We start from the raw sequence: 27519 nt of genomic DNA, 5'->3' as shown, positions 1-27519 counted from the left end.
ATGGGTGCCGGCCTCCGCCGCCTGCTCACCTGTGCTGACACCCTCAAGTGGGCTCTGTTAGGGTGCCATGCACAGGTGAGGACATGGGCCCAGGAGTGACCCAGAGGCTGTGCCTCCGCTGCATCCGTTTTACCTTTTATTTATATGTATATAACAAAGTTTGTCGCTTAAACCACTCCAAGTGTACAATTCAGTGGCGTCATTACATTTATACAACGTTGCTCTACCATCACCACCGTCCATCACCAAACTTTCTCATCCCCGCAATCAGAGCCTCTGTTCCCCTGAAGCAGTCGCCCCCGCTCCCTCCCCCAGCCCCTGGCCTATGAATTTGCTGATTCTAGGTGGTTCGGTGAGCGCAGCCCCCACCCGTGCTTCCGAGTCTGTGTGCTCTCACCCAGCACGGTGTCTTCGGGCGGCAGTGTGGCTCCGAGCGCCATTCCTCTTCACAGCTGCGTGCTAGCCCCTTGCCTTGCAGACCACGTGTTGCTTATCGTTCGTCTGGGCTGTCGCAGCGCGCTGCTTTGTTTTGGTTTTTGAATTGGTTCGTTATGCTGATAATGAAGTCATCCATGCTTCTCGTTTACAAATTATCAGTATGACAGAAAGGCCAGCGTGTCTCTGACCCCCTCCCCTAACCTGACCCCAGCCCCACAGGGCGCCCCACTTTGGGGGCTCTCAGCCTTGCCCCTGTCCAGCCTCGCCCCCTCTATGGCTGCCCACCTTCTGTGGCCGCTTGGAGCCTCTGTTCACCGTTTACCTGGTGGCACCACCCCCCGCCCGCATCCCAGCACATGCTCCGTCCCAGGAAATGGCCCTGACTTTGGAGGCCCAGTGGACAGCTTCCTCCTCGCCGCCTCTGCTCCAGGCCGGGGGAGCTGAGGAGGTGCAGCCCCTGCACCACCACTTGGGGGGGGTGCTGGGGTCCTTTGGCCCTTGGTTTTTCCATCAGTGGCCAGCTGTCCCGCCAGGAGACCCCAGCCCTGGTGTCCAGCTCCGTTTCCCAAGGACCTCCTCTTGTAATAGAGAAGAGTGGGCAAGGGCAGGCTCCACACAGGTAAACGCGTCTCCGTTGCAGACCTTCTCAGGGCCTTTAATAGCCTGATGGGCTCGGTAGGTCCTTGGGGTGGGGCAGCACAGGGGTCTTTCCCAGGGGAGTTTGGCCGCGGGGCACTTTCAGGAACACCCCAGGGGCCTCGAGTTCCACGACACAGGTCTTGGGAAGTGCTGGTCCCAGGGATGCCCCGGACTGTGAGCTGGCGTCCATCACACTACATCTCCACGTGCTGCAGGACCTTGCCCAGTCCTTGTGCCCTTTCCGCCTCAGTTTCCCCATCTGTCGTGAGCAGGGCAGGTCTGCAGGTGAACACTAGCACATAGTAGGCGTTCAGCACGCGTGACACTGCCGGCGGCAGGCAGGTGGGTGGCGCCTGGACTCTGGGGCTCCCTGGAGCTGCCCCGGCAGGAGTGCCCGCCCCAGCGCCAGGGCTCGTTTTCTGCTGACCCACAGGCCAATAGGAGCTCAGCCCGGCGGGATGGAGGCAGCCCCGGACTCGAGACTGGACGCTCTCTCATGCTGGGGCTGCGTGCCTCTGAGCAAGTCAGGTAGGCGCACTGAGCCTCAGTTTCCCCATTTGTAACTGGAGACAACAGCACAGGTCTCTCCGTTGCAGTGAGGAGCCCGGGAAGGTGATGGGCGGAGGTTCTGGTAAGTGGACATGGCCAAGTTCAGGCAGGCCCTGGGGGCGAAGCAGCCCGGCAGGAGCGGGGGTCTGGGCTCCGCCCCCAGCCCCGACGCTTACCGGCAGCAGGCTGAGGCCGTCGTTCAGCTTCTCGGCCTATTTCCCCTTCCCTCGTGGGAGAGTGACACCCTCCTGTCCGATGTCTCGCTGGGCACGTGGCACAGCTTAGAAGGCGAGTCCGCACCTCTGCTCTCCTTAGACGAGCAGCGATCGGCCCGCTCTCGCCGCAGCCTTTCCTGGTCTCAGAGGGTCCTGCCGCCGCGGGGGTGGGGGGGGCTCTGCCTCCTCCACCTGTTCAGCGGATGCTAAATTCTAGTCCCACCTGTGCCCTGCCCGCCTGGCGGAGACGCAGGAGAGCCCCGGCCAGGGCAGCTCGTGCCCTCGCTGGCCTCTGGGCAGGGTCTGCTGACGCCCAGCCTCGGCCCGGCCTCATGGGCAAGGCGCCCGGCGTCCTCGTCAGCAGCAGAAGATAAATGTTTTTAATTCAGGGTGCTCCCCTGAGCCAGCGAGCGGGAGTAAATCGTTCTTGCTGTCCTGGGTGACCGGAGCCGGTGCCCAGGCACAGCAGGTGGGCAGCCCCGGGCCAAGTGGGCAGCTGGGCGGGGTCATCTGGACAGCAGGTGGGCCTGGGGGTGTGGCCACCAGGTGGGCCGGGCAGGTGCCTAGGGCTGGGGGTGGGCAGTGGGCCTGGCCTGGGCTCTCTTCGCACTCTCCCGGCTCGTGGTGGCTCTGTGGGTTTGGGGCGGGGGGTGCCCGTTTGTGGGCGCGTGCAGTGCAGGGGGGAAGATGTGAACGCAGACAAGGGCGCACACCTGGGTCTGAGCCCACACCAGGGCAAGGCTGTGAGCGCGTGTGCACCACGCCCGGGGGAGGAGGAGGGGCGTGCACACGTTACCTACACATGGAGGTAGCAGGGACGTGTGTGTGCGTGTGGCGTGGGTGACGGTGTGCTGTGCACATACCTGACGTGACACGCGCACACAGGTGTGCATTGCACGCGTGGGCAAGCATGTTGCATGTACACAGGCACTGCGCAAGCGTGCCTTGCACACCAGCACGAAGAGGCTCTCTGCCTCCAGGCACCGCGGAGTGCCCAGGAGAGTGCACACGCACGCGTGCAGGTGTGCACGAGTGTGCGTGTGCCTGGCACGTCGGTGTGTGCCGGGAGCGTGCCCCCGTGTGTGTGCAGACACGCGAGCCCGTGGCTTTTAGAGAAGAACATGTTTAAAAATGGAGTTGTCAGCCCCAGGTTGACAGGCGCAATCAGCAAAGTGCAGCGTCGGCAGGAACGGCCGCGACTCCCTCAATTACCCGGGAGGAAATGGCCCCGCTTTGTGCTGAGGAGGCAGAGTGTGGCTGGAATAAAGCAAGTGGAGCAGACCCAAAAACTTCATTAATTAAAGAAACTCATTAATGAGGGACATTTAATCAGCTGAAGATTAGCTCCACGCTCGCCTCTCGCCAGGGTCCGGCGCCAAACGGAACAGGAGCCGCCCGTCCCCCCCTCCACCCCGCGTCCCTCCAGGGCAGGGCGCCAGCGGCCGCGGGTGGGGAAGAGGGTCACGGCCCGGCCGGTGGGGGCTGCTTCGGGGGAGGGGGCACGTTCCTGGGGAGGTGGATGGGGAGGGTGAGCACAGGGTCGTGGCATCTGGTGGCAGGGGCGGGGGGGCCGCAGCTGTGACCACCCGCCCTGCTCTGCGTGTGCTGATGGGGGCGGGGTGAGCACACAGCATGCGTGAGCGCCTACGTCTGCGGGCACGTGTGTGGAAGCATGCACATGGGAGGCCTCAGAGCGTGTCCGCCCGGCCCCTCAGGAGGCGGTCAGTGCAGAGCAGGGCGCCTCTGGCGACACAAGGGGGAGGTCGCCCTGGAGGAGGCCAGAGATGGTGGGGTTTGGAGGCGAGAGGTTGGGGGTGCAGTCACGGGCGGCAGGAGGCCCCGCTTCGGAGTGTGCCAAGGAGAGAACTGTCCACTCAGGTTGACAACTGTGGGAAGACACAGCCCTGTCGCGTGGCAGGTGGCCGTCGTGGCCCCAGGCAGCTCGGCCCTGACTCACGGGGGCTGCCCCCAGCCCAGAGTGGCCCCAGCTCTCAGGAGCTCTGCTTCGCCCCAGAACTAGCCGATGAGGGCACAAGCTGCCCCTGCTGCACCTGCTGCCTCCAGCTGCACCTGCAGCCCCGGTCGAGGGCGCCCTCCGAGGGCTGCGCCGGGCACTCAACAGTCGGTGGGGTGGGCTCCGGCTCAGGGAGAAAGGGCTTCTTGGGTTTGGGCTCGAGAGGCAGGCCCTGGCCAGGTGAGCGGCCTGTGCACGGCCGCCTCTGCCCCCCATGCCAGGGCCTGCCCCGACCCCCCACCGACCCCCCCCCCCCCCGCTCCAGCCCCCCTCTGCACCGGGCAGAGCTGCTGGCGTGGCCGGTTCACCCTGGCATTCCAGGCCCCGGCACTGCCCAGCCCAGGAGTGCAGGGGGCTGGCCAGTCACGCTCCCACCCGGTCACGGGGGGGAGGGGGGATCCCGGGAAAGCAGGTGGGGCCTCCCCAGGTGTGTGCTGGGCGCTTGGACGGTGAAGAGGGAGGCTGGCGCCGTGGCATGTGTGTGGACGGTGCATCGCGGCGTAGGGGCTGAGGCCAGCCCCGCACCTGCCTCTGCGGGGAGCAAATCAGAGCGAGAGGAGGTGGGCTCAGGCCACAGCAAGAAGGACTCGGTTCAGACACGAAGAAACACGACCCCCGCGGCCGGGTGGACAGAGGCGCACGGTGGTGCCGGGAGGCGGGGCCGAGCTCATGACCTCAGACGTCCTCCAGCCCAGGGTGGCGCCGGGGCTAAGTCTACAGGGAGGAGCGCGGGCTGCAGAGGTGGGGGGGGATGGGGACACGGTCCTGGGGGTCCGTCCAAAGCCCCCCAGCGTTTCAGAACCTCTGGAAGGTCGGGCACTGGGGGGTGGCCTGCCCCTTGCCTGGGACCCCTCTGTTGGAAGGTCGGCCCTCTGGGGTCCCGAGCCTGGACCAGAACCCCTCCAGAGGTGAACCCCAGACCTGGTGGGCAGCTCAGCCCACGTGGCAGGTGCGTCCCTGTGGGAGAAGCGGCTGTGGCCGGGGACAGCAGGGTCTCCCTGTGGACAGAGGGCCGCACTGGGCGGGCCGTGTCCTCAGGTCCAGCCTGGCCTCCCCGGTCCCACCACTCCTGCCCCTAGACACAGATTGCCACAGGGCTGCCGCCTCGGTCTCCCGCCGGGCTGTGCGCTGCCGAGGGCCGCCCTGTCCAGGGCTACGGGCAGGGCAGGGCTCGGGCTTAGAGGGACGCGGCTTCGGCCTGCGCCTCAGAGGTGGGCTCCTCTGCACCCCAGACCCGAAGCTGCCGGGCCCCCGGGCGGGACGGGGGGCTCGGCCTCTCCTGCGTGCCCAGAAGCTCCGCCACACCCCCAGACCCTCGCCTGCCCCGCTACCGGGCGCCGCGGTGACTCGTCCCACTGCCTGGAGGCCAGCCTCGGCTTCCCTCCCCTGGGCTCCTCCCCAGCGTCCTGCCCCACCAGGGCTCTGCCTCCGGGGCGGCGAGCAGGGGTCCTCCACGCCCGCGCCCCGCCCCACCGCCCCCTGCTTCCCGGGGCCAGCCGGAGCCCCCGCGACAGGGCAGCTCCAGACTCGGGCCTTGAGCGGCGTCGGACCCCGTGGGCACAGGCCTGTGGGCATCTGGCCCTTGGCCGCTAGACCCCGGAGCACGCCGGTGCCCACCTCCTGGGGCGTTTGACTCCTCTAGACCTCTCAGGTGTTAAAACCTTTGGGCTCGAGACCCCCTCAAAGAGGTGACCCTTTGGGCAGTTCACTTTCTTAAACGTTTGTCTCCCCTTTTTTTTTTTATTGTGTTTTTTTTTTAAGTTTTTTTTCCTCTCCCCTTCCCCCCACCCCCAGTTGTCTGCTCTCTGTGTCCATTCACTGTGTGTCCTTCTGTGTCCGCTTCTATTCTTGTCAGCGGCACCCGGAATCTGTGTCTCTTTTTGTTGCGTCATCTTGTTGTGTCAGCTCTCCGTGTGTGCGGTGCCATTCCTGGGCAGGCTGCACTTTCTTTCGCGCTGGGCGGCTCTCCTTACAGGGTGCACTCCTTGCACGTGGGGCTCCCCTACGTGGGGACACTCCTAAGTGGCACGGCACTCCTTGTGTGTATCAGCACTGCGCGTGGGCCAGCTCCACACGGGTCAAGGAGGCCCAGGGTTTGAACCACGGACCTCCCATGTGGTAGGCAGACACCCTAACCACTGGGCCAAGTCCACTTCCCTGTCCCCCTCTTTTGACCCATCTCCTGCTTGAATGTTAGACCTCTTGGGCACTTGACCCCTTGTCCTTTTGACCCCGCAGACATTTGCCCTCTAGCGCACTTGACCCCTTGGATGGCTGACCCTTCAGGTGTCTGCCCCAGGTCCTGTCGCCTCCACGTGGGCTGAGAAGGATGCCTGCTGGCGCGTGTGAACACACCTCTAGCGTAAGAGCATTAAGAAGCGCTCTCCGTTCTAAGAATTTCTATGAGGAATACACATAGAATTTTGTCAGGTGCTTCTTTTGCATTTATTAGTAGGATTTTAATATTCTCCTTCATTGTATTAATGTGGTGAATTACACTGATTTTTGAATGACGTTGAATTTAAAGAACTTCATTATGTTGTATTTTTATGTGGCATCAGATTGGGTTTCTTAGCCTTTTGTTTAGGGAATGTGCACCTAAGATCATAAGAGAGGTTGGCCAGTTATTTTCCTTTCCCAATAAGTTTTGGTCTAATTAACATATTTAAGAACTGTTTCCTTTTCTTTTCGCTAGCCTCTGGTAGATTTTTTTGTAAGAATGGTGTAATTCCTTCCTTATTTGTATGATTCTTGGTGAAACTTCCTTGACTGTATGCTCCTCTGGAGACATTTTGGGACCAGGGATTTTCTTTATAGGAAAATTTTTAATTATCTATTTTCTAAAAAAAAAAAATTCTCCCCTCTCCCTCCTTCACCCCCTCCCACAGTAACTTCTTAATCCCTTTGAATTTGCTCTTTTCAGTCACCTCTTGTAAGTGATCGTTTTTGTCTTCACTGAGCACGATGTTTCCAAGGTTCGTCCACGCTCGGCGTGTCTCAGAGCGTCACCCTTTCCTACGGCCGAGTGTCGCCCGCTGCGTGGGGGACCACGTTTGCTTTCTCCACTCATCTGTCGATGGACACGCGGGTAGTTTCCACCTCCAAGCTCCTGTAAACGGTCTGCTCCAGCATGGGGTACCCGGATCTCAGAACCTTCTTTTCATTTCTTTGGGTGTTTACTTCGAGGTGGCGTTGCAGGGTCACGCGGTCAGTCTGGGGGTGCCTTTCCACCGCAGCTGCCCCATTTCGCATTCCCACCCGTCAGGCGAGGGCTCTGGTTTTCCGCATCCTCTCCAACACTCGTTACTTTCCCTTTATTTTTAGTAATCGCTCCTTGTGGATACAGGTAGCTCCCCGTGGTTTTCATTTGCATTTCCCAGCCGGCCAGTGACCCCTGGAAGTCTGGCCCACAAGCCCTTTGACCCCTGGGGGCTTGCCGGCCTGTGCAGAGGGCAGCCCCGCTTTAACGGTGGTGCTCCCCGAACAAAGGACTGAATCCCACAGTTCTCAAATCCGATTCTGCGGGCGGCTGTTTGGCTGCGGGTCGTGTTATGCAATCTCTGTCGCCAGGAGACTTACCCTCCTAATTACATTTTACTAATTTTCCCTGGAGCTGCCTCCCCGGCTCACAGGAACCGGGAGGTGGCTGCCGGGAGCCGGAGGGCACCGTGGGAGGGAGAGGGGGGCCTGGGGCCCGAGGCTGCTCCCGAGGCTGCCCGCCATGGTGTGGGCTGCGCTGGAAGGGGGGGACCTGTGTGCCCCCCCGGGCACTTCCGCCCACCCTCACCCCCTGCCTGCCACCTCTTCTTAACAGCCTGCCCCACTTGCTAGAGGAAGAGCAGGAGCCCCTGGTAATGCTAATCTTTAGTGATGCTGATAACGCAGGGACAGAGGCTGGGGCCGGCAGAGGGTTTGTCCTGGGCATGGCAAGCAGCCCCAGCGCCTTAGGGGACAGTGGCCGGAGGCTGCCTCCGATAGCCAGTGGGTCAGCAGGTGGATTCTGGGTGGCCCCCCACCCCCTCGTGTGTTCACGAAGACACCACATGTGTGCGCGTGTTTGCACATTCGCTGCAATGCGTCAGCCAGCCTTGAGGACGGGCGGCAGAGGAGCCGGGCCAAATACAGGCGTTGTGAGGACAGAGCTCGGCAGACTCCCCGGAGGAGGTGTTCCAACACCTCCAGGGCAGGGGGAAGGTCCGGAGTGGGTAGGAAGCCCGGGGAGCAGGGAACACAAGGCCGTCCATGAGTGTGGGCACTGGAGCAGTTTTATTTCTTGCCGTGGCATCCTCAACGATACCAGGTGCTCAGCAAACCCAGTGGGGCTCAGCAAACAGTGATTGGCAGAGTGGAAGGGTAGAGTAGGGGGCGGGTGAGCCAGCGGGGTGGGAGCCGCAGCGAGGCGCCGCAGGGGGTCGGCAGGGACCCGTCGGTCGCCGCTGGCCCTGGGTCCCCCCTCAGGGACCCTTCCTCTGGTTTCTTGCCCCACCGCCCGCACACCCTGCATGAGGCCGTCTAGCCTCTCCACCAGCCCACGCCCCTGGAAGCCTGTGCTTCCCCCAGCCCTGGGCAGGCGGCTCGGCCTCTCGGGGTCCCATTGCAGGTGGAGCCCGGGCTCCCCAGGCAGGGGTCGTCTCTGAGACCCTCCCTGGAGGTGGCTGGGCGCCCCCGGTTACCCTCAGGCTTGGGGCTGAGGCCCCCCAGCCGCAGCCCATCCACCCGCGTGGCCTCAGGCCACTTGTCCAGGAGCTGCACCGTCCTCCGTGGACGGGGGCAGCCCGTGCAGCGGCCCCAGCAGGGTAGGTGAGACCACCACGGGCACTTCCCGAGGCCGACGCCCGGTAGAAGGGGAAGGGGTCTCCCCCATCCTGGGCCCTACCCCCTTTTCCGCTGTTGCTGTGTTCAGGGACCTCCCTCTGGGGGGCCCTAGGGAGAGCTAGGCTCCAGCCCCCAGCCCAGGGCCCAGGTGGGGAGGTCAGGGGCTGGCACCAGGTCGGCGGCCGAGCCCTGCGCGCTCACTGGGGACATCTGTCTTGGGTCCTGTCCTGCCCTCCCCCACCTCAGGGCCCCCGGGGGCCTCCCGCCTGACCCAGCCCCCTCCTCACACCCGGAGCTGCTGGTGCAGGAGCTGCAGGTGCAGAAGGCGCACAGCAAGGCCACGTGTGAGATGGGCTGAGGGCCCCTTCCTCGGGGACAGGGTCAGGGCCGCCCGCCCCACCACCCTGCCCCCCACGGAGACCCCACTGGGTGCTGGAGCCTGTAGCTGACCCCCAGCCCTGGTGGTCTCTGTGCAGGCCTCTGAAGCTCTATGCAGTGGCCCCCCCAACCCTGCAGACGCCGAGCGTGGGGGCCTGGGGCCGCGTCTCCCGCTTGCTCGGCCAGCAGGGCAAACCCCCTTCCCGGCACCCGCCGCCTGCTGGGCAGCCCCCTGCCAGCACCCGCTGCCTTCCCCAGGCAGTCCGGGAGTGGAGGTGAGGCAAGGGAGATTTATGAGCCACATTACTTAGGATTTGTATGCAGGGAGCTTGGAGGGAATTACAGCTTAATCGTGCGAAAATCCGTCCCTCGTCCCTCGCCTGCGGCTTTCAGCCGCATCCCACCTGATGCGGGGGAGGCGGGGTGGGGGCGGGGCCAGCGCCGAGGGGGCAGCCCTTAGAGTGGGACGGCCCCTTGGGGTCCCTCGGGGCCAGAGGGTCCCGCCATTTCTTGTGCCTCAAGCCCCCTTAGACCCTGGCAAAACCCATGGACGCCTTCTTAGGATAGCTTTGGAAATGCATAAATGATAAAAGGCCACCAGTTTTGTTGGAGAACAGTTACCAGAAGAGAGAAAATGTTGGTGAAATCGCAGCGTGGGCCTCTCGATGGGCGCGTGAAATCGCCGCTGGGCTCCGGTCGCGCCCCCGCCCTGGCCCTGGCCCCGGGGATGGGAGAAGGTGGCCACAGGGCCGCAGGGGGAGCAGGCTGCGATCGGCAGTGGAGGACGGCCACATGCCCTCTCGGAGGGGGCGTAGGGGGTGAGGTCACAGACGCCCCAAGTTCTCCCCAGAGGCCCTGGCTCCCCCAGGCGGCGCTGAGGCCCTAGGAGGGGTGACAGCTGCACACGGCGTGCGAGCCGGCCGAGACGTGGGACGACAAGGGCTGAGGGCCAGCCCTGGCCTGGCCTCCGCTGTGTGGACGTAGAGCCCAGGGAGGGGCAGCGCTGGGCCGGCCCGACGCTGGGGGTGCAGTGAGAACCTGCATTCGACCCAGGGGGTTTGGGCGTGAACTGGGCTCCACGCTCAGCGCTCCCAGCCGGGGTGACCCCGCCCCTTTGCCCACCCAGCCCCATCACCCCAGCGGGCATGCGCCCCCTCTCCCCTCCCCCGGTCTGCCCCAGACCTCCCCTGGGTGCTGGAGCGGCTCCTGCAGGCTGGGGTTGACCCCCTCCCCCCACAGGCCTCACCGTGGGAGCTTGAACCCCCCCGCCATGGGAGCATGGGACATGGGCCAGGCTGTCCCCGGCGCCTGTGGTCAGCGTTGCCAGCACACTACTGCCCGACCTTGGGGGCCCGGGGGCCGGGGTCAGCCCTTCCGAGGCCGGGGGCTTCCTGGGAACGCCGGAGGCAGCGTCACGCATGGAGGCGGGGGCCCGGGGGTCGGCAGCCCTGGGAGCTGCTAGGTTAGAGGGGAGTCTCCGAATCCCAGGTTGCAGGCACCCGTCCCGACCCCCCTCCCTGCCCTGGGTCGGGGGCACCCCTCGTCCACCTTGCTTTCCGACAGCAGTCCACGCCGGGGGGCAGCGTCGGGGGGCCAGCCCTGCCCTGAGCAGGTGACGGAGTCCCCACTTCTGCCCTGCCCCGGGCCTGGGGGGCTGGCAGTGCTCACCACGGCTCCCCATGCTCTCGAGGACTGATTGAGCGCCTGCTGTCTGCCGGGAGCTACGGCAGGTGCGGTGCACTCTGCGATGGCCGTGGAGCCTTGCCCTCGGGGGGTTCAGGGTCTGGAGCCCCACCGCCACCCTCAGACTCGGGACCCCCGGGGGGCTCAGGGCTCTCTGCCCCCCAGCATTTGCTTCAGCACCCCCTTGGCTTAAACAGGGCCACGCCCCAAGCCTCCCTTCTCCCTGCCCCCGCCCACTGGCCAGCCCGAGAGCCCAGGGACCCTCCCTCTGCATGCCCCAGCACCATCGGGGTGACACCTTGGGATGCTTATGCCAGGGGGGCGGTAGCTTGTGCTGGAGGTGAAGTCTGCCTCTGGGGGACTGGACGGGGCCTCTGCCAGCTGCCCAGGCTGGTCTGGGGTCTCTGTCCCTGGCTGGCTGGGGTGCTCTCAGCCCTGACGGACGCATGAACTTGGGGTCAGGAGCCTGTGACCCCAGGGTCCCCGGCCTGTCTTGGGGCTGAGGAAGCAGCTGAGACAGAAAGCGAAGGCTGGATGAGGGAGCGCCCCGTGGCTGCGTAGCCCCCCTTCCCTCCAGCCAGGGCCTTTCGTCCTGGGCCAGCCTGGCTGGGTCCCGGGCCACAGAGCCTCAAAGAAACCCCATAAGCGCTTTCTTTCGATTCTGGGATCTCGGCAGGGCCGCAGCAATCCTGCTGTGATTGTTTCTTTCTGGGAAAACACAGTCCTTTCCTCCGTGTTTGGGGAGGCCACTCTGAACCCCGGTGGCAGGTGCTCAGTGCCCTGCCCCACCCCGAATCACCAGCCAGGAAACCCCAGCCACACGCAACAGAGAGGGGGACCTGTCGACACCCGGAAATCTTATGTGTCTCAAGTTTAGTGAGTGCTCGTGGGGTGCCCACTGATGTGTCCACTTCCAGAATGCACCGGGGTGTCCCAGCCCCCGAACCGTGCCTGGCAGCAGGTAGGCGCTCTGCGCAGATCTGGCAGGTTCCCAGGTGCCAGTGCCACTCTACCGACAGCGCGCCAGCCCTCTCCACACGCTCCGGCACGGGACTTAGGGCATGTCCGCCCCTGTGGGCGTGGAGCTCACCGTGCTCCCCAGCTGCGGCCTGCACACTCGGGGCCCTGGCTGTCACCTCTCCCATGGTGGCAGTGTCTCGTGCAAACCGCGTGCCGTTCTGTCCTGTGCCTCGAATCCAGGCAGCACAGCTTCCCAGAACCAAACTCGACCCCACGGCTGCCACGTGGCAGCGGGAGAGAGCAAACGCAGCGGCGGAAAGGACGTGGCGGCGGGGGATGAATGCGCCCCTGGCGCGCGGGCTGCCGGGCCCAGCGTGCTGCACGTCTGTGCTTTTCCTTGCACGTTGACTCAGTTCATCGCCTTGGTTTTCCAGCCGAATCTGTGTTCCTGTTAGGTAATCTAGTCTTTTTCCTCAAATCCTCACTTTCCTCCAATTATTAGAACATTTAAAAAGAAAAAGAGAATGTGCCCCTCCCCTCCGGGGACAGGTAACCAGGTGATGGTCTGGTGGCTCCTCTGCCCTCCTCGGCTCGCTCCCAGCCCCGCGCTCTGCCACCTCTGCGTTGGATTCTACGTCGAGTTACTACCACGCACACATTCCCGCTGATACCGTCTTGCTTGCTGGCCCTCACCTGCACGTGCACCTGCCGTGCTGGACAGACGAGGCAGGACAGGGCCTCCCTGTGGGCAGGTGGGTGTCCACCACACAGAGAGGTGACGTGGCCTTCAGCCCCTGACAGAAGGACAGGGGTGGGCCCCTGGCCCTCCAGATACTGATTTGGAGCCGGCCTGGAGCCGATCCTGTATTAGCCAAATGGGTGCTGATACAAAATACCAGAAATCTGCTGGGTGTTATAAGGGGTATTTATTTGGGGTAGGAGCTTACAGATACCAGGCCATAAAGCATAAGTTACTTCCCTTGCCAAAGTCTATTTGGAGCAAGATGGCTGCCGACGTCTGCCAGGGTTCAGGCTTCCTGGGATTCTACATTCCTGGGGCTTGCTTTTCTCTGGGTTCAAGGTTCCTTCCTTCTTGGTGCTGGCTTCTCTTTCCTCTGGGTGCTGACTTCCCAGGTCTTCGGCATCAAACTCTAACATCAGAAATCCCTAACTCTGTTCTTTGCCACACCTTTTATCTCTGAGTTCCCACCCACCAAGGGGTGGGGACGCAACGCCCTAAGCATAACTCAATCATGCCCAGGTTCAGATCAGATTACAAATAATCCACTATTTCTTTTTGGAATTCATCAATTTTATCAGACTGCTACAGATCGTAAAGAACGATTTACCTTTATTTGCTCATCTGTAAAATGGGGATAAAAACAACCCGCCCCTCCTGGAGGTGCCACGAGGACCAAGGGGGTTGGTGCAGCCAGAACCGGTGTGGCCTGTGTCCTTGAAGGGTCAGCCTGTGAAGGCGACTCCGAGGCCCGTGTGCGGACACCACGGCAGGGCCGGGCGCTGGGGCGTTCTGGGGAGCCAGCTTTCTGGCTGCGCTGCCAACTCCGGACGTTCAGCATGGGACCCATTCAAGCCGACGCTGGAGAGGGGACGAGCGCCCCTGTGTGCGGGCACCTGCTGGCCTAGGAGTGAAGGAGGCTTTGGTTTCCTGGCATGTCCAGGCAGACGGGCCGCAGCTCAGGGCACCCAGGGAGGCCTATCCTGCTTCGGGGCTGGGAGCTCAGAGCCCGCAGGGAGAAACGCCCAGGGCCCTGCCTCTGCCACCAGCCCCCTCCCCTGGCAGCCTGGCCTGGGTCCCAGAGGCGCAGGCGGTGCCCTTCGGGGCTGGGGGTGAGGGCAGTGGGGGCGCCTGAGAGGCAATTAGCCTAATTGTCCTGGAGGCCTGAGGGCCAGGCGGGCAGCCAGGAAGGCCGCCTGCAGCCGGGAGGGGCCGAGGCGGCCAGACTCCTGCTCTCCCTCCCCCGCCACCACTGCTCCCAGCACCCTGCCCGCCCGTCCCCTTTCGCGCACAGGCTGCGGGCACACCCCCCCGGGCAGGAATGGCGAGCACGCTGGCCGAGGGGCGCAGGGCTCGGGCTGGGAGAGGAGGAAGCATTGGGCCGGGGATGGGGGAGGGACCCTGGGGGCCTTCGGCTCCAGATCTTGGAGGGCGGGGTCCCCCCATCCGGCCCTTGCCTCCAGGCAGGCGACCCGGACCCCGTCCCAAAGACGTCGGAGCTGAGGCCCAGAGGGATTCAGGCCACGCCCCGGGGGTCGCCCCCAAAGCGGGACAGGAGGCCAGCCAGGCCCTGCGGCAGCCGAGCCTCTCCCGGGGCCACCGGCCTCCTGTCCCCGAGCCACTGCTGGCCGGTTCTTGGGCAAAACCTGCCCTTTCACACCAGGAGCCTCGTCACCAGGTCTCGCAGGAAGCAGGGCTCACTGGCTTCAGGGTAATTCAAGGCAGTTGATTCACCAGGAGACAATTTACAGGGGTGACAAGTAAGCGGTACTTGCAGAGATCAGGGGAGGAGGCCTGGGGGGCGGCCACAGGACCTCAGGTGGAGGTGCTCCCTCCAGGCCAGGCCCACCGCCCCTCCCCAGAGCCCCCGGAGTCCCCATACCCCCACACCCAGAGAGTTGCACCCGCTCACCCCGCCCTGTGCCCTGGAGGCACACCTGACTCAGCCAATTCCAGAACCGCTGACAGGACCGGAAACTCCTTCAGGACGCGGCCTGTGCCCCGGTCATCCTCAAATATGGGCTTGGACAAGGGGGTCCACAAGTGCCACTTGAATTAAACTTAATCTTAAAATGCAGAATTCACACTTGTCCAGTAGCCATGTGCATATCGTTTATCTGCCCTGATTTCGGACCCCAGGATCAGCTCTGGCTGTCACCCGATGGTGTGATTGGAGGGTGTCAGGCAGTGGCACTCAGGTGACTGTCTGACAACCTGCACTTGGGGGCAGAAGCCAGTACTGTTTGCAGTGCTTGCCAATTCCTGTGCACTCTTGGTAGGGGTTGCTGATTCTCATGAACGCTCTCACTAGCGTTCGCTGATTCCTGGTGTAACTACTCCACTAGCGTTTGCTGATTCCCGTGGTGTGAGGACCCTTGGTAGTAGCTGCTGATTCCCGTGGTGTGAATGCTCTTGCCAGCACCTGCCCGTTTCCGTGGTGTGAATACTTCCACTACCACTCGGTGTGAATACTCTTGGTACCGTTGCCGATTCCCATGAGTACTCTCACTAGCACTTGCCAATTCCGGTGATGTGAGTACTCTCACTAGTTCTTGCTAATTCCTGGGGGTGAGCGCTCTCACGAGCATTTGCTGATTCCTGTGTTGTAAGTACTTCCACTGTGGCTGATTTCCCTGAACACAGAGCTGGGAAGAGAGGTTCCCGCCAGCTCCGAATGAGCAGCTCGCCGCTGGCAGGTCACCGCCCTCCACTCACGGGCATCACCAGCTGCCTTCCTGTCCCTCTTGTGAAGGTGGCGTGTGCCGCTGCGAGCTTGGGGTGGGGTCCTGGCTCCGTGGCCGGCCTGCTCTGTGGCCCTGGGCATGCACGCTGGCCCTGCCGAGCCTCCCTCCCCTGATAAAAACAGCAGCCATGGTTCTTACCACATGAACACACATGAGCTAAAGGAAGCTCAGGTCAGAGCACGTGCTCAACACCGCAGGGTCTCTTGGTGTTTCAAGAGTCCCCCACTGCAAGGGGGCACCCCCAGATGCGTGGGCCTTCCCCAGCTGAGGCTGCTGTCCGCCGGGTGCTATGGGAATTACCGCTCGGAGCCTCGGTTTCCTCATCTGCAGAACGAGGCCAGCACCCAGGCCGGCTTGCAGGCTTATGGTGAGGGCTGAACAAGACGGTGCCCAGAGTGCAGCTGGTGCCGCACCCATGAGGACATCTCGTAGTCTTCCATTGGATTGGATTGTGTTCGCCTGAGATGTCTTTGATTAAATTACCTGTTAAGATTAGGGTTTTGAATTGACCACATCAGTAAGGCGTATCTCGGGTTGAGTCCCCACCCCCTTAGTAGACCTGTATAAGTGGACACTCACTCAAAAAGGCATGGGCGACAGAGCGCTGTCATGTTTGATCCTGGGGCCCCCGGGAGAGATGAGCCATTCACCTGATAGTTTGCCGCAGAAGAGAACAGAGCAGCTGAGCAGCTGAGCAGGCCCAGGAAGAAACGAGCCCGACACCAGAGACCAGCAGAGATGCCCACCGTCTTGCTTCAACACGTGGCAGCTGACTTTGGTGAGAGAGCGCCTCTTATGGTACCGTGAGTTGGACTTTGCACAGCCTTGGAACTGTAAGCTTTTCTCCATATACATACCCTTTATAAAAGCCAACAGGTTCTGGTACTTTGCATCAGCACCCTGTGGCAGACTAATGTAGGGGCCCATCAACATCTAGAGGTACATGTGAACCAGTGACACAGACTTAGAAGAAACGACCTGTGGGAGAATCTGCAGAGTCACATGTCAGAGCCAAGAGAGAAGATGCTTCTAGAGTGAGGAGCAGTCGACTTGTGTCCAGGTGCTACCAAGAGGCCCAGCCAGACAAGGTCTGGAAAGTTCCCATTGGATTTTACAACACGGCAGAGGTGGAAACCTCAGCAAATGTGGTTTCAGGGAATGGGGCAAGAGAAAATGGAAACAAAGGAACCAGAGGCCTCAGGTTTAGGCTACTCATTGGAGAAGTTTTGCTCCAAAGGGAAGCTGTGCCTTGGGTTTATAGGATGAAGGTCTGTGGGTCAGGGAAGGTTTCCTTTCTCGCCCGTGGGAGGTACGGCAGCCCATCTGTAAGCTGGTGGGGAGGAGACTATGAGTGATGTTGTAGCAGAGGGGAGAATGGCAGGAGCTGTGGTCACGTGTTGGTGGGGAGGGTGACCCCAGAGCACACTTGCATGGTTGGATGGGAACACGCAGGTTCCTTCACAGGGATGGGAGGAAGGCAGAGCAGAGGCTATGAGGCGCGTAGGTAACTGGACGTTTTCCCTTCCCAGTGGAAAACAGGAAGCAAGATTGTCACCAAGAGTGAGAAAGTAGGAGGGCATTTGGAGGGTCCAGGAGGTTGTTCAGAGAGACAAACTGAGTGGTAACGCCACATCCACTGTAGGTGGCATTCTTTGGTCTTCAGTGAATCATTCAGGTCAGGGTGGTTTTGTGCTTTTCTCTAGCAGTGGGGAGTAAAGCAGGCAAGAGCTGGAGCTCACCTGGATGGAGGTTTTGCCAACAAATGTGATGACAAGAGGAAGGGACAAGTTTGTAGAGGGAGGCAGATAATGACTTGACCATGGTCTTTAGGATCATCCATCCACCTGTCCACCTCCTCCAGCCAGCCAACCATGCCTCTACCCTTCCACCTATCCTCTCATCCATCCATCCATCCATCCACCTACTCATCCATCCACCCACCCACCCACCCATCCATCCATCCATCCACCCGTCCATCCACCCGTCCATCCATCCATCCACTGCATCCATCCACTCACCTATCCACCCATCCATCCATCCGTCCATTCACCCACTCATCCATCCACCCACCCATCCACCCACCCATCCACCCATCCATCCATCCACCCACCCATTCACCCATCAAATGTAGATCAAGACTCTTCCCTGTGGCGCAGGATTCTGTGCTGAGTGTGGGCTGGGGGAAGGAAGTGTGTGAAGCAGTCCCCACTCTCTGGGAAATCACAGTACCCTGGGGAGCCTGCCACAGGAGGACCCACTCAGCCCACGTGGAAAAGCCCCAGCAGACCTGGGAAGGAGGAGAAAAAGGAAAGCCACAGACACTGCTGTGCAGACACTACTGTGTGCCAGGCACTGCCGCCCTCGGGGGGTGGCGCGGGTGCCCTTTGCAGGGCTGCCCGTCAGAGTCCCCTGGGGAGCTTGCTGTGAGGCCACTCACTCTCCAGCAATGAGCATGTGCAGCCTCCGTGCTGCCACGTGGATGCCGAGGAACGCAAGGCAGGGAAGGGGCCAAAGGCCCAAGGCGCCGCCCGGTCATGCCCTGCGAGTGGATAACCATCGCAGGTGGCAAAACCTTCAGAGAGGATCATCAGTCACCCAGGACCACCCGGGAGCTAAGAGAGGGGTCAGAGCCCTCCCTGTGCATTCTGGGGTCTACACCTGCCACTGGGCTATGAACCTCATTCCAGCTCGGAACTGGCCTCACGGGACATTGCTGTGGGCAGGTGCAGACCGGGATGGGAGCGGCAGCCTGGGTGCCCCCCCAGCTAGCTGGCCAGGTGCTCAGACCTCTGTGCCACAGTGCCCAGAGCTGGGATGGGGGAGAATAGCAATATCCATCCCATGGGTTGGGATCCAGTAATGGCGTTGGCAAGGCAGGGCGTGCCCAGGTGTGCCCAGTATGCTGTCCTGACCTCCTGAAAAGCTGCCTCTGTCCCTCCACAGACCCCCCTCCACACCCTGCCGCTCAGGGTCTCCACCAGCCCCGAACACGGTGCCCGGATGCCCCCAGCCCAGGCCCCTGCAGCTGGCTGGTCCCACGACAGCTACCTGTTAGCTCTGGGCTCCAGCCAGGCTGGAACCGCTGTTGTGGGGCTGATTGACAGCCTTCGATCTACCTCTTGTCTCTCAGCCCCAAATGGGCCTTGGGACCAGACCCAGGGAGGGGGCACACATGTCCACGCACCAGAGCTGGGGAGGGGGGAGAAGGAAGCAGGTGGAGAGGAGCCCACCATTTCTGGGGCCCTGGGGGGGGGTCAGTCAAGGCGCCAAATATTTATCTGTCCGTCGACCTCCCCCACCGCCTGAGGCTGGGGCAGCACCCTCTCCTGCACCCTGTGGCTCCCTCCTCGCCCCATCCTTCCGGGGGCTCCTTGGCTTCTCGCCCTGCCTCCCAGATGCCCCCCCACCCCCCTCCCCGCCGTCTTGAATCCGGCTGAGGGCCGGGGCTGGCCGCGCCCACCAGCGCACTTGCTGGTGCCGGGCGGGGGCTTCGCGGCTCCTCGGGGGCCGTGAGGCAGGAGTGCATGCGCAGCGCGCCCCCGCCCCGCCGTTCCGGAGCCTGGAACCTGGCCCAGTTTCAGGGTCCCTGCGGGGAGCGGGGGAGGGCTTCTGCTCATCAGACGCGGACCCAGCGAGCCGACCCAGGGGCGGCGGGCGCCGAGGCAAGCGCCCGTGAGCTGCAGAGCCCGGCGGAAGGCTGGCCCTGGGGGCCTGGGGGCCAGGGGGCCGGGCAGGGCCGGGCAGCAAGTCGGAGGACTCAGGAGGTGGGCAGCTGGATGGGCCCCAGGGGCAGAGGCCCTGGCTGCAGGCACAGCCACACGGGGGCATCGCTCCTTGCCCTGTTGTGACCAGGTAGAGCCACTGCAGGCTGGCAAGCGCCGCCCGAGGTTGACCTTTCCCCCTTGACCGTAAGCTCCCGAGGGCAGGGTTGTCCATCTTGGCCGTGGCCCCTGAACGCAGCCCCTGGCTCCCCAGATGCCTGGAAACAGTGGGAATGAGCAAGTGACCGAACGAAGGGAGCAGCGGAGAGCAGGACCGGCATCTCGGGGGGATTGCGCTGGGCAAGTGGGCAAGACGTCAAAACACCGCGGCTGGAGGAGCAGGGGCCCGTCAGGCTGGGGGGGTGGGCAGGTGCAGGCAGAGGGCGAGTGTGCAGGTGCCCCCGGGAACCAGGAGGGAGGGGCTCACGCTGCACAGTTGGTGGCTACAGGGTGTCGGGGTGGGTGGGGAGGCTCGGGTGGGCGCAGGCCGGGAAGCCCAGCTCTGCCCCCTTCAGCAAGCGCCAGTTCGCCAAGGTGGACCCTTCGAGGGTCACATCTGTCCACCTCTGGGAAAGGACCCCGGGGGGCGGGTAACAGCGAGAGGCGGCACCTGTGGGGGGACGGGGGGAGGCGGAAGAGGGGCCTGCTCCACGTCGGGGGCGGGAAGAGCCAGTCCCCTGTCCCCCGCCGCTGCAGCCCAGACCCCTCCTCTGGGCGGAAGCGCCTCCCTCAGGGCTGCTGGTGTCAGACCTGCTCAGGTCCCGCAGGGCTGGGGGGAGACTTTCTGGGTAAGGCTGCAGGGCGGGGACCCCACCCGAAAGCCCCCCGAGGTTCAGCTTCCAGGAGGCGCTCTCCCCTCCCCCCCAGCAGGCCACAGGCATCTTCTGGGGGTTCCTGAGAGAAGGACCCCCTGACCCTGGGGCCATGGGGGCGTCCGGTGCTGCAGGACCACCTCCCCGTCCTCCCCCGCAGGCTCGCCAAGGACCTTCCCGTACCCTTGCCTGCCGGATGAGAAACCTGAGTCTCCAGGCCCGAGGGAGGCGGGGGGGAGTTGGGGGGCATCGGGCTGCCAGCAGGGGCTGTGTCCTGACCCTCTCGGTGCAGATACCTGGGGGTGACGGGGGTGCAAGGCCTGGGGGAAGAGCTGGGGAAAGGGCAACGGGGAATTTCATTGCTGCCAACAGCTCGCCAGCCTACGACGGTCTCAAAATAAGGGGCTTCGTTGAGAAGTTAGATGGGTCGAAAAAGGAACGAGGGTCTGCCGCGACCTGGAGGGGGCTCAGACCCCGATGGGCGCCGGGACCTCCCTGGAGCCCCCCGAGCGGGTGCCCCACACTGGGGGAGCCGCAGGGGCCCGGCAAGAAGCGGGAGGACGCGGGGCCGGGGGCCGGACGGTGACCGCCTCTCTCTCTCCCTCCGCAGGGCAGTCAGGACGCCACGGCTCCGCCTGAAGCCATGGCCCAGCCCTACCCCCCCGCCCAGTACCCCCAGCCACCCCAGAACGGCCTCCCCGCCGAGTTCGCCCCGCCCCCCGCCGCACCCCACGCAGGACTACTCCGGCCAGACCCCGGTGCCCCCCGAGCACGGCCTGCTCCTGTGCCCCCCAGCGCCGACGCACCCCGAGCCGCCCTGCCCCCGACGCCAGCGCCCAGGCCATCACCGCGACGCAGACCCTGCCGGTAAGGGCGCTCGGGGGCGGGGCGCGGGGGGCCCCGGGGACCCCTCGGTGCTGGGAGGCAGGGTCCCCGCTGGGGGTCGGGGCTCCTCCCGGGCAGGGTGCTCCAGCCCCCACAGGCACCAGGGGTGCTCCCGCCCCAGCCGGCTTCGGGTGCGCGCACCTCCTCCTCTGGGAGACGGGAAGTGCCCTCGCCTGCCGGGCACCTATTAGTGGCAGTGGCCGAGGCCAGCGCCCAGCTCCCCGGGGTGGGCAGGGCGGGCTGGCGCAGCGGCGGCCACCCCGGCCCCGGGGACAGCACCCTGAGTGGCCGGCGCTCCTCTCAGCTGCCTGGCCGCCCTCCCGTCAGACAGCTCCAGTTACGCGGTGGTAGCGCCGCACTGACCCCGCAGCACTCAGATCCCCGAGGGCAAGGGAGCGTGGTGGGACTGCCGGCATCCCACCCGGACCTGGGGTGGGCTCCCTACACAGGCAGCCCCACCCAGGAGCCGGGACCCGCCTCTGCGCCTGCTCCGACCCCCCGCCTGCGCCGGCCCTTTCCTGCACCTTCACTGTTGCGTGCCCTGCCTGCCCCCCACCCCCGGCTCGGGGGCTCTGCATTCACCCACTCTTCCCTGACGGGGGCTGGGCAGGGGGCTCTGGCAGGGGTGGCCCACCCCCCACACTGTGCTCTCCCAGTCACCCCAATCCAGCCCCTCCCGAGACGCTGCTTCACCCCCACACCAGCTTCACCGAGCCCTCGGGGGAGCGTGTCCACCCGGGCGGCCCCGGCTGCGGCCCTGGTCCCCTCCCTGCTCTGAGCGCCACCCGGCCCGCGCCTGCCCAGAGCCCCCCCTGGAGACCGGCTCCTCAGCTGCCCCCGCCCCCGTGCCAGCCCTGGGGGACGAGCCAGGCCGCTGGGCGGCGTCGGGGTACAGCTCCTGGGGGCTCGACCCCAGGGCCAGCGTGAGTCTCCGTGCACGCGTCGTGGCGACGGCCGGCCTCGCTCTGGCACGGCTGCCATAGCCACAGTTTTGGTGGCATCTCTGAGACACGCGGGGGGGCGGTCTCAGGCCCCGGGGGACTCATCCTGGAAGATGGCGGGGGAGACAAGGAGACCTGGCGGCAGTGCCGGAGGTGGGGGCAGACAGCTAGTGACCGAGCCTGCGGCGTGGAAGCTTCCGGAGGCCGGCCGGCAGGACATGGATGAGCGCCCTCCTCCGGCGGACGCTGCCGAGCGCACACGTGTGCGGGCGTGGAACAGACTCTGGGGGCACAGCAAAGAAAACCGCCAGCCCGGCTCTTGGGGGGCATCGGTTCCCCTGAATCGAGGGCGCGGAAGTGGAAGGAGGAATGCTGGCCTTGGAGGGGGGCGGGGGCGGGCAGCAGCTGCATCCAGAGGGGCAGCGGCCCCCGCCTCGGGGCCTCCCGGGGACAGGCCTGGGGGCTCTTCCTCCCTGTCCCCCACAAAGCCCTTCCGGGGGCTCTGCCAAGGAGCCCCCTCCAGTGCCCCCTTCCTGCCCCTTCCCCAGTGGCACCTCAGACCTGAGGCCAGTGACGGGGCAGAGCGTGGCCCTGCAGCCTCTCCCTGCTCCCCCCTTCTCACCCAGACACCCCCAAACACACACTCCGCGCCTCCCTCTCAAGAAAGGTTGCGGTGGGATTTCTGGAGCCCCCGGGCCCTCTTCCTTCCCCGCCTCCCCCAGGAGACTCTCCTGAAGGCTGGGGATTCGCTCAAGGGACCCTCTCCTGATACCTCCACCACTCAGGAAGAGAGGCTCGAGCCCCCCACCCTCCCACCCCGAGAAAGGGTACGAGCCAGCCCCCAGGCCTCAGCGAAGGGGAGCGAGGAGGCATGTGGCGGGACAGGGACGCGCGGTCCTGTTGGCAACCCCGAGACCCGAATCCAGGAAAGGGGGTGCTGGGCTGGCAGGCGGGTGACTCCACGCCATCCTGCTGGGCTGGCCCCTTCGAGCACAGTGGACCCCGGCCCGAGGGCGGGAGCGTCCCTCCCCTTTGGAGGAAGGGTGAGCCCCAGGGGCCAGGGAGAGACACACCTGCAGGGCACAGCTCGGCTCAGCCCGTCATCACAGCCTCGTCTGCACTCTCCTGGCAGAAGGCAGCATGGCTGTGCGGCGTGATGGGGGCACAGGGTTGGGGCGCTGGTGGCCCACTCTGCAGCAGCGCCCCCCTCCCCGGGGTCTGGGGTTGCAGGTTGGGGACCTCTACCCAGGGGCAAGCCATTCATCCACTCATTCATTCATTCATTCATTCATTCAGCCGAGCTCCCTGGGGGCCAGCCAGACCTGCTCTCGAGGGCACCTCGGCGTGTTAGGAGACGCCTGCCAGCTGTCCACCCCACATCGTGGGACAACTGAGGGGCCTCTCGGTTCGGAACCCCCCCAGCTCTCCCCGATCTTCCACATCTTTACATCATTCCCCCCCCGCTGGCAATCGCCGCTGCGGTGGACACGCCACCCGGGCTGCCACCTCTCGTGCCCTGTGTTCTTGGCCGAGAAAAGGGGACGGGCGGGCAGTGGCCGGCGCGGGGTGGGAGAGAGGCAGGCAGGGGCTGTGCCCCCACGAAGCGCCTCCCCCACGCGGGGCTGCTGGTCCTCAGGGCGGGGTGCACGCAGACCAGCTGTCCCCCGCGGCCGGCAGGGAGGAGCGTCAGGCCACGGTCAGCTCTGCCCAGGAAAGCCTCCCCGCGGGAGGGGCCTGCCCGGCGCCCCAGCCGGTGACGACGAGGTGCCAGGGGGACGGCCCGAGGCCTGCGCGAGAACCCCTGCTCCAGAGCCGACGCCGCGGCCGTGGACGGACCAAGATGGGCAAACGGAGCCAAAGGCCGGACCGCTGTCCGCGCGCCCCGAAGGGCCTCCGAGGAAGGGGGTGAAGGGGGCGGGTCGCAGAGGAGAGGGATTTTCCAGAGCCGGCACATCTTGAGCCACGTCACGAGGCTTGGCTCCAGCCCAATGACGGGCCACCAGGCCACCAAGACAGCCTGCGTCCCGTGGTGACCCCCGCCCCGAGCAGGCCCCGCTTGGTCCTTGCTGGGCTTGGGGGCCCAGGCGAGGGGGCTGCAGGCTCCTTGGGGGGGGGGTGCATCTGAACCCCCTGAGTGGGTAGAGGAAGGAGGGGACGGTGGCTGGACGAGGCCAGAGGCAGAGCCCTCAGGACCACTTGGGGAGGCCGGGGGCTGTCACCAATTGTTTCTCCATTTCTCCCACATTTGAGTGATGGCGGGAGGGCGCCTCGTCTCCCGGCGGGGACACGGGGTGCAGCTTTTTTGTGCAGCGTCTAATTATACAGCCTGGAACCTGTGCACCCGCCCCGTCCACAGCTGAGCTCTGAGGCCTGGGAGCGGGCGGGGGGCAGAGGGGGGTGAAGAGGGGCTCTGCGCACGTGGGTGCCCACTCCCCGGCCCTCACCACACCCTGTCACCCCACTTCTCCCGCTGCTGCCCATTACGGCCTTTGGGAGGGGGCCTGGAGGAGGGGTCTCTGGACCTTGGAGACACCCAGGTGGGCAGACGAGGGCAGCTCCCTGAGCCCCAGACGCCCCAACACAGTCCCTCCCCCCCCCCCCCCCCCCCCCCCCCCCCCCCGTCGGACTGAGCCCCCTGCCAGGAGGGACCCCCGCCTCCCCCAGCCGGTGCTCGGCTGTGCCGACTGCTGCCCTCTGCTGGTTCAGCGCCAGCACTGCATGCCCCTCTCCAGGCCCGATTCCCAAATCCAGGACGATTCCACCGCGTCCAAGCCCAAGAGCCGCCGAGGGGCACAGGGGTGCCCGGGTGCGGGCGGGCGCAAGAGGGCAGGCGCCACGCGCCCCCTCCCCGCTGCACCGACTCCAGCCAAGAGGAGGCAGTGGCCACGCCTCGGTGTGGGCAGAGTGGGGGCTGACCCGGGACAGGCGGTCGGGGCGGAAGGCTGCATGTGGGCCATTTAGCCTTGATTCTGGGGTACGGGGCACCCTCTGGAGGCCTGGCACGGGCTTGTCTGCAGCAGGAAAGATGGGGCCCAAGTAAGAGCAGGAAGGGGCTGGCCCCCGGGCTTGAAGGGGGAGGCCCGGCCTTCCCTGACACCCCAAGTCCACTTCCCCTCTGCCCGGCACACACAAGGGCCAGGTACAAGCCCCAACCAGGGGTCTCGAGGGCCGAGATTGCCGAGCCGAGCCGCCTCGGGCTCTGTCCCCACCCCCACTCCCCAGGCTGCCTCCCTGCCAAAGCCCCCACCCTTGCCTGGGGGCTCCTGGGGCGGCACTTAGTGCACCCCAAGGAACAGCTGCCCAGCCCACCTCGGGGAGCGCCCGGCCTCGCCCCACTCCTCCAGCACCCCACAGCAGGCGGCCAGCGGGCCGGGCCCCCACGAGAGGCCCACCGTGCTTCCCTGCCCCTCAGATCACTGGCACCCCTTCCCAGTGCACGGAGCTGGAGTTGCGTGTACGGTATCTGAACCACTGACCCCTTCAGACCTACTTCTGGGGGGAAGTTGTGTCCTCCCCCACCACCAGGCCTCTGGTCACCCAAGGGCACCTGCTGCCCCACAGCTTCAGTCGGAGGCCTCCTGTGCGGCGCTTGTCCTTCCGGAAAGCGCGAGCAAGGTGGCTCATGGTGGAGACGGGGCCAGCACGGCCCCGTTGGACCCAAACCTGGAGGGACAGAAGAGGGAAGACTCGAGCCCAGTGAGGGGTCAGCACCCCAGCCAAAGCCCACCCCCGGGCGCCCTCGCGCAGCAGTCCGAGCTTGGTCGGTCGTGAGGCCGGACGCGGCGGGCAGCACTCTCTGGTTGCCCGCCAGCTGCCCCTGTTTCCCCCCAGGCCACTGGGCAGCCACGGCCACCTCCATTTGTCCAGTGCAGCTCGGCCCCCCCGGGGACCTAATTCTCCCCACCACCACCACCTTTGCTGCCTATGGTGCCTCCAGAGAAGGTGCAGGGGCTCCCCGGAGCCCGGGCGCCTCGGGCTTGCCCTCGAGCCTCCCGCGGACACGAAGCACAGCCCTGGCAGAGGATGCGCGTGCCAAGCGGGCACTTGGGAGGCGGTCCCAAGAGCCCAGTGGGGGCGGAGGGGGTGAAGACGGGAAGAGAAGGAAGCTGTGGGTCCCACTCAGCAGGTACCCCATGGGGCCTGAACTGGGGGGCAGTGTAGGGCGCCCCTCGGGGGACCCCGTGGGAGGAGCTGGGGTGGCTGTGCGCCCACCCCAGCCTGTCTTGGTGGGACGGCTTCCCACTTGCCTGGCCTTGGTTTCCTGCAGCCGCTGACCCAGAGCGCCACGGGGGAGGCTTGAAACGGCAGTGTCGTGGGCCCTATGGTTCTGGAGGACAGGCCACCTGACGCCTCTCGCCGCGTCCTTGGCCGCTCGTGGCCGTGGCTGCGTCCCTCCCGGCTCTGCCTGTCTGCACGCGGCATCGCCCCCTCCCTCCGAGGGTCTCTCTCCTGCGAGGACACCAGGACTGAGGCCCACCCTCATTGCCACATCCTGAGTACACCTGCAGTGGCCCCATTTCCCCCAAAAGAGCCACGTTCTGAGTTCTGGGTGGGTGTGAATTTGGGGACACTGGTGAGCCAGTGGGCCGAGGCACACGGTGGCAGGAAGGGTTTGGGTCGTGGCCAGGAGCAGCTTGCCAGTTCTGGTGAGCCATCGTCAGTCCGTCCCTTGTCCACTCCACGACCAGCATTGATTAAGTGCCTGCTGCATGCCAAGCTGCCTTGGCCCGGGGGCTCAGTAGGGAGAACCAGACCCGAGGCCATGGGCGGGGTGAGCCTGTGGTCCGGCCGTCCTCGGGGGCTCACGCCCGCTTGGGAGACCCCCGGGAGGGGCTGCGTGCCCGCCAGCCCCCCCACCCCTGCTCCCCCATGTGGCAGCGCCCCGGGCCCTTCATGAGGCCTCAGCCTCGCGGGCTCCCGGCTTTGGGATCGCCGAGCCTCGGCCTCCCTGCTGGCCAGTGCGGGGAGCCGCATTCAGGAGCCACGGTGAAGGGCTGGCTTGAGCCCGCCTCCGTCCCCTGGACAGGGGTGGGCGGGGGGCGTCCCGGGGCCGTTTCTGAGACCTCCTTTCACTTTATCATCAGTCCTGGAGGCCCAAGGTGGCCCCAAGCTCCCCAAGCTTAGCATGTCAGGGAAAAGAGGAACACTGGGCACAAGACGGACGAAGGGAGACCTCTGGGTACCTGGCGGGGGGCAGCAGGCGGGCGAGGCGCCTGGGCAGAGGCTCGCAGGGGGCACTGAGTCAGGGACACTCTGCCCTGCCACGCGAGGGGTGTCCCCCGAGTGCTGGGAGAGGCGGGACTCTGGGGACACTCTGGTTCCCAGGGGCCGGTCCCGGCCAACTGGAGGTGCCCCCGTGGGGGGTGGGAACCTCACGGCCTCCATCCTCTCCCCGCAGCAGACAGACGAGGCGGCGCCAGACAGACAGCCAGCCGCTCCATGCCCCCGACCCCGCGGAGAAGCAGCAGCCCAAGCGGCTACACGTCTCCAACATCCCCTTCCGGTTCAGGGACCCCGACCTGCGGCAAATGTTCGGGGTGAGTGCACGAGCCCCCCCTCCTGCCGAGCTGGGTGCTGGGCGGCTTCACGGGGCACCGCCCTCTTGCCCCGCCCCGTGTCCTGGGCCCGCTCTGACCTGAAAAGGGGGGACAGAAGAGGGACAGACTCAAGCCCTGTAAGGGGTCCAGCACCCCAGCCAAAGCCCACCCCTGGGGGCTCCGAGCAGCATCCCGTGGGGTCTTGCAGCCTCGTAGGCTTGGTCGTCCGGTCTCGCCTCTTGCCACGGACCCAGCAACCCGTGCGCCCCTCGGGGGGCCTCCTGGCCTCCCACTGGGCAGCCATCCCGGCCCCTGCTCCTCCGGCGTCTCCTCCAGCCCCTGGGCTGGGGGCAGATGGCATGATCGGCAGGAAGCAGATTGGCAACAGGGTCCCTCCTGGAGCCTCTGG

At 65.0% G+C, this 27519-nt stretch overlaps 1 protein-coding gene across 1 annotated transcript in view; it reads left to right on the top strand.

The window, feature by feature from the left end:
- RBFOX3 (RNA binding fox-1 homolog 3) overlaps window positions 1-27519 on the top strand; it is a 189253-nt gene that overhangs the window by 145795 nt on the left and 15939 nt on the right. The window contains 5 exon segments of the mRNA XM_058284832.1: window positions 20358-20462; window positions 20464-20559; window positions 20561-20614; window positions 26972-26989; window positions 26991-27110. Coding sequence (XP_058140815.1) covers window positions 20391-20462; window positions 20464-20559; window positions 20561-20614; window positions 26972-26989; window positions 26991-27110 — 360 coding nt within the window. The 5' untranslated portion in view covers window positions 20358-20390.

The sequence above is a fragment of the Dasypus novemcinctus genome, chromosome 21 (genome assembly GCF_030445035.2).
Source record: "Dasypus novemcinctus isolate mDasNov1 chromosome 21, mDasNov1.1.hap2, whole genome shotgun sequence".
NCBI classification, from domain to species: domain Eukaryota; kingdom Metazoa; phylum Chordata; class Mammalia; order Cingulata; family Dasypodidae; genus Dasypus; species Dasypus novemcinctus.
This window is presented reverse-complemented; position numbering and strand designations above follow the sequence as displayed.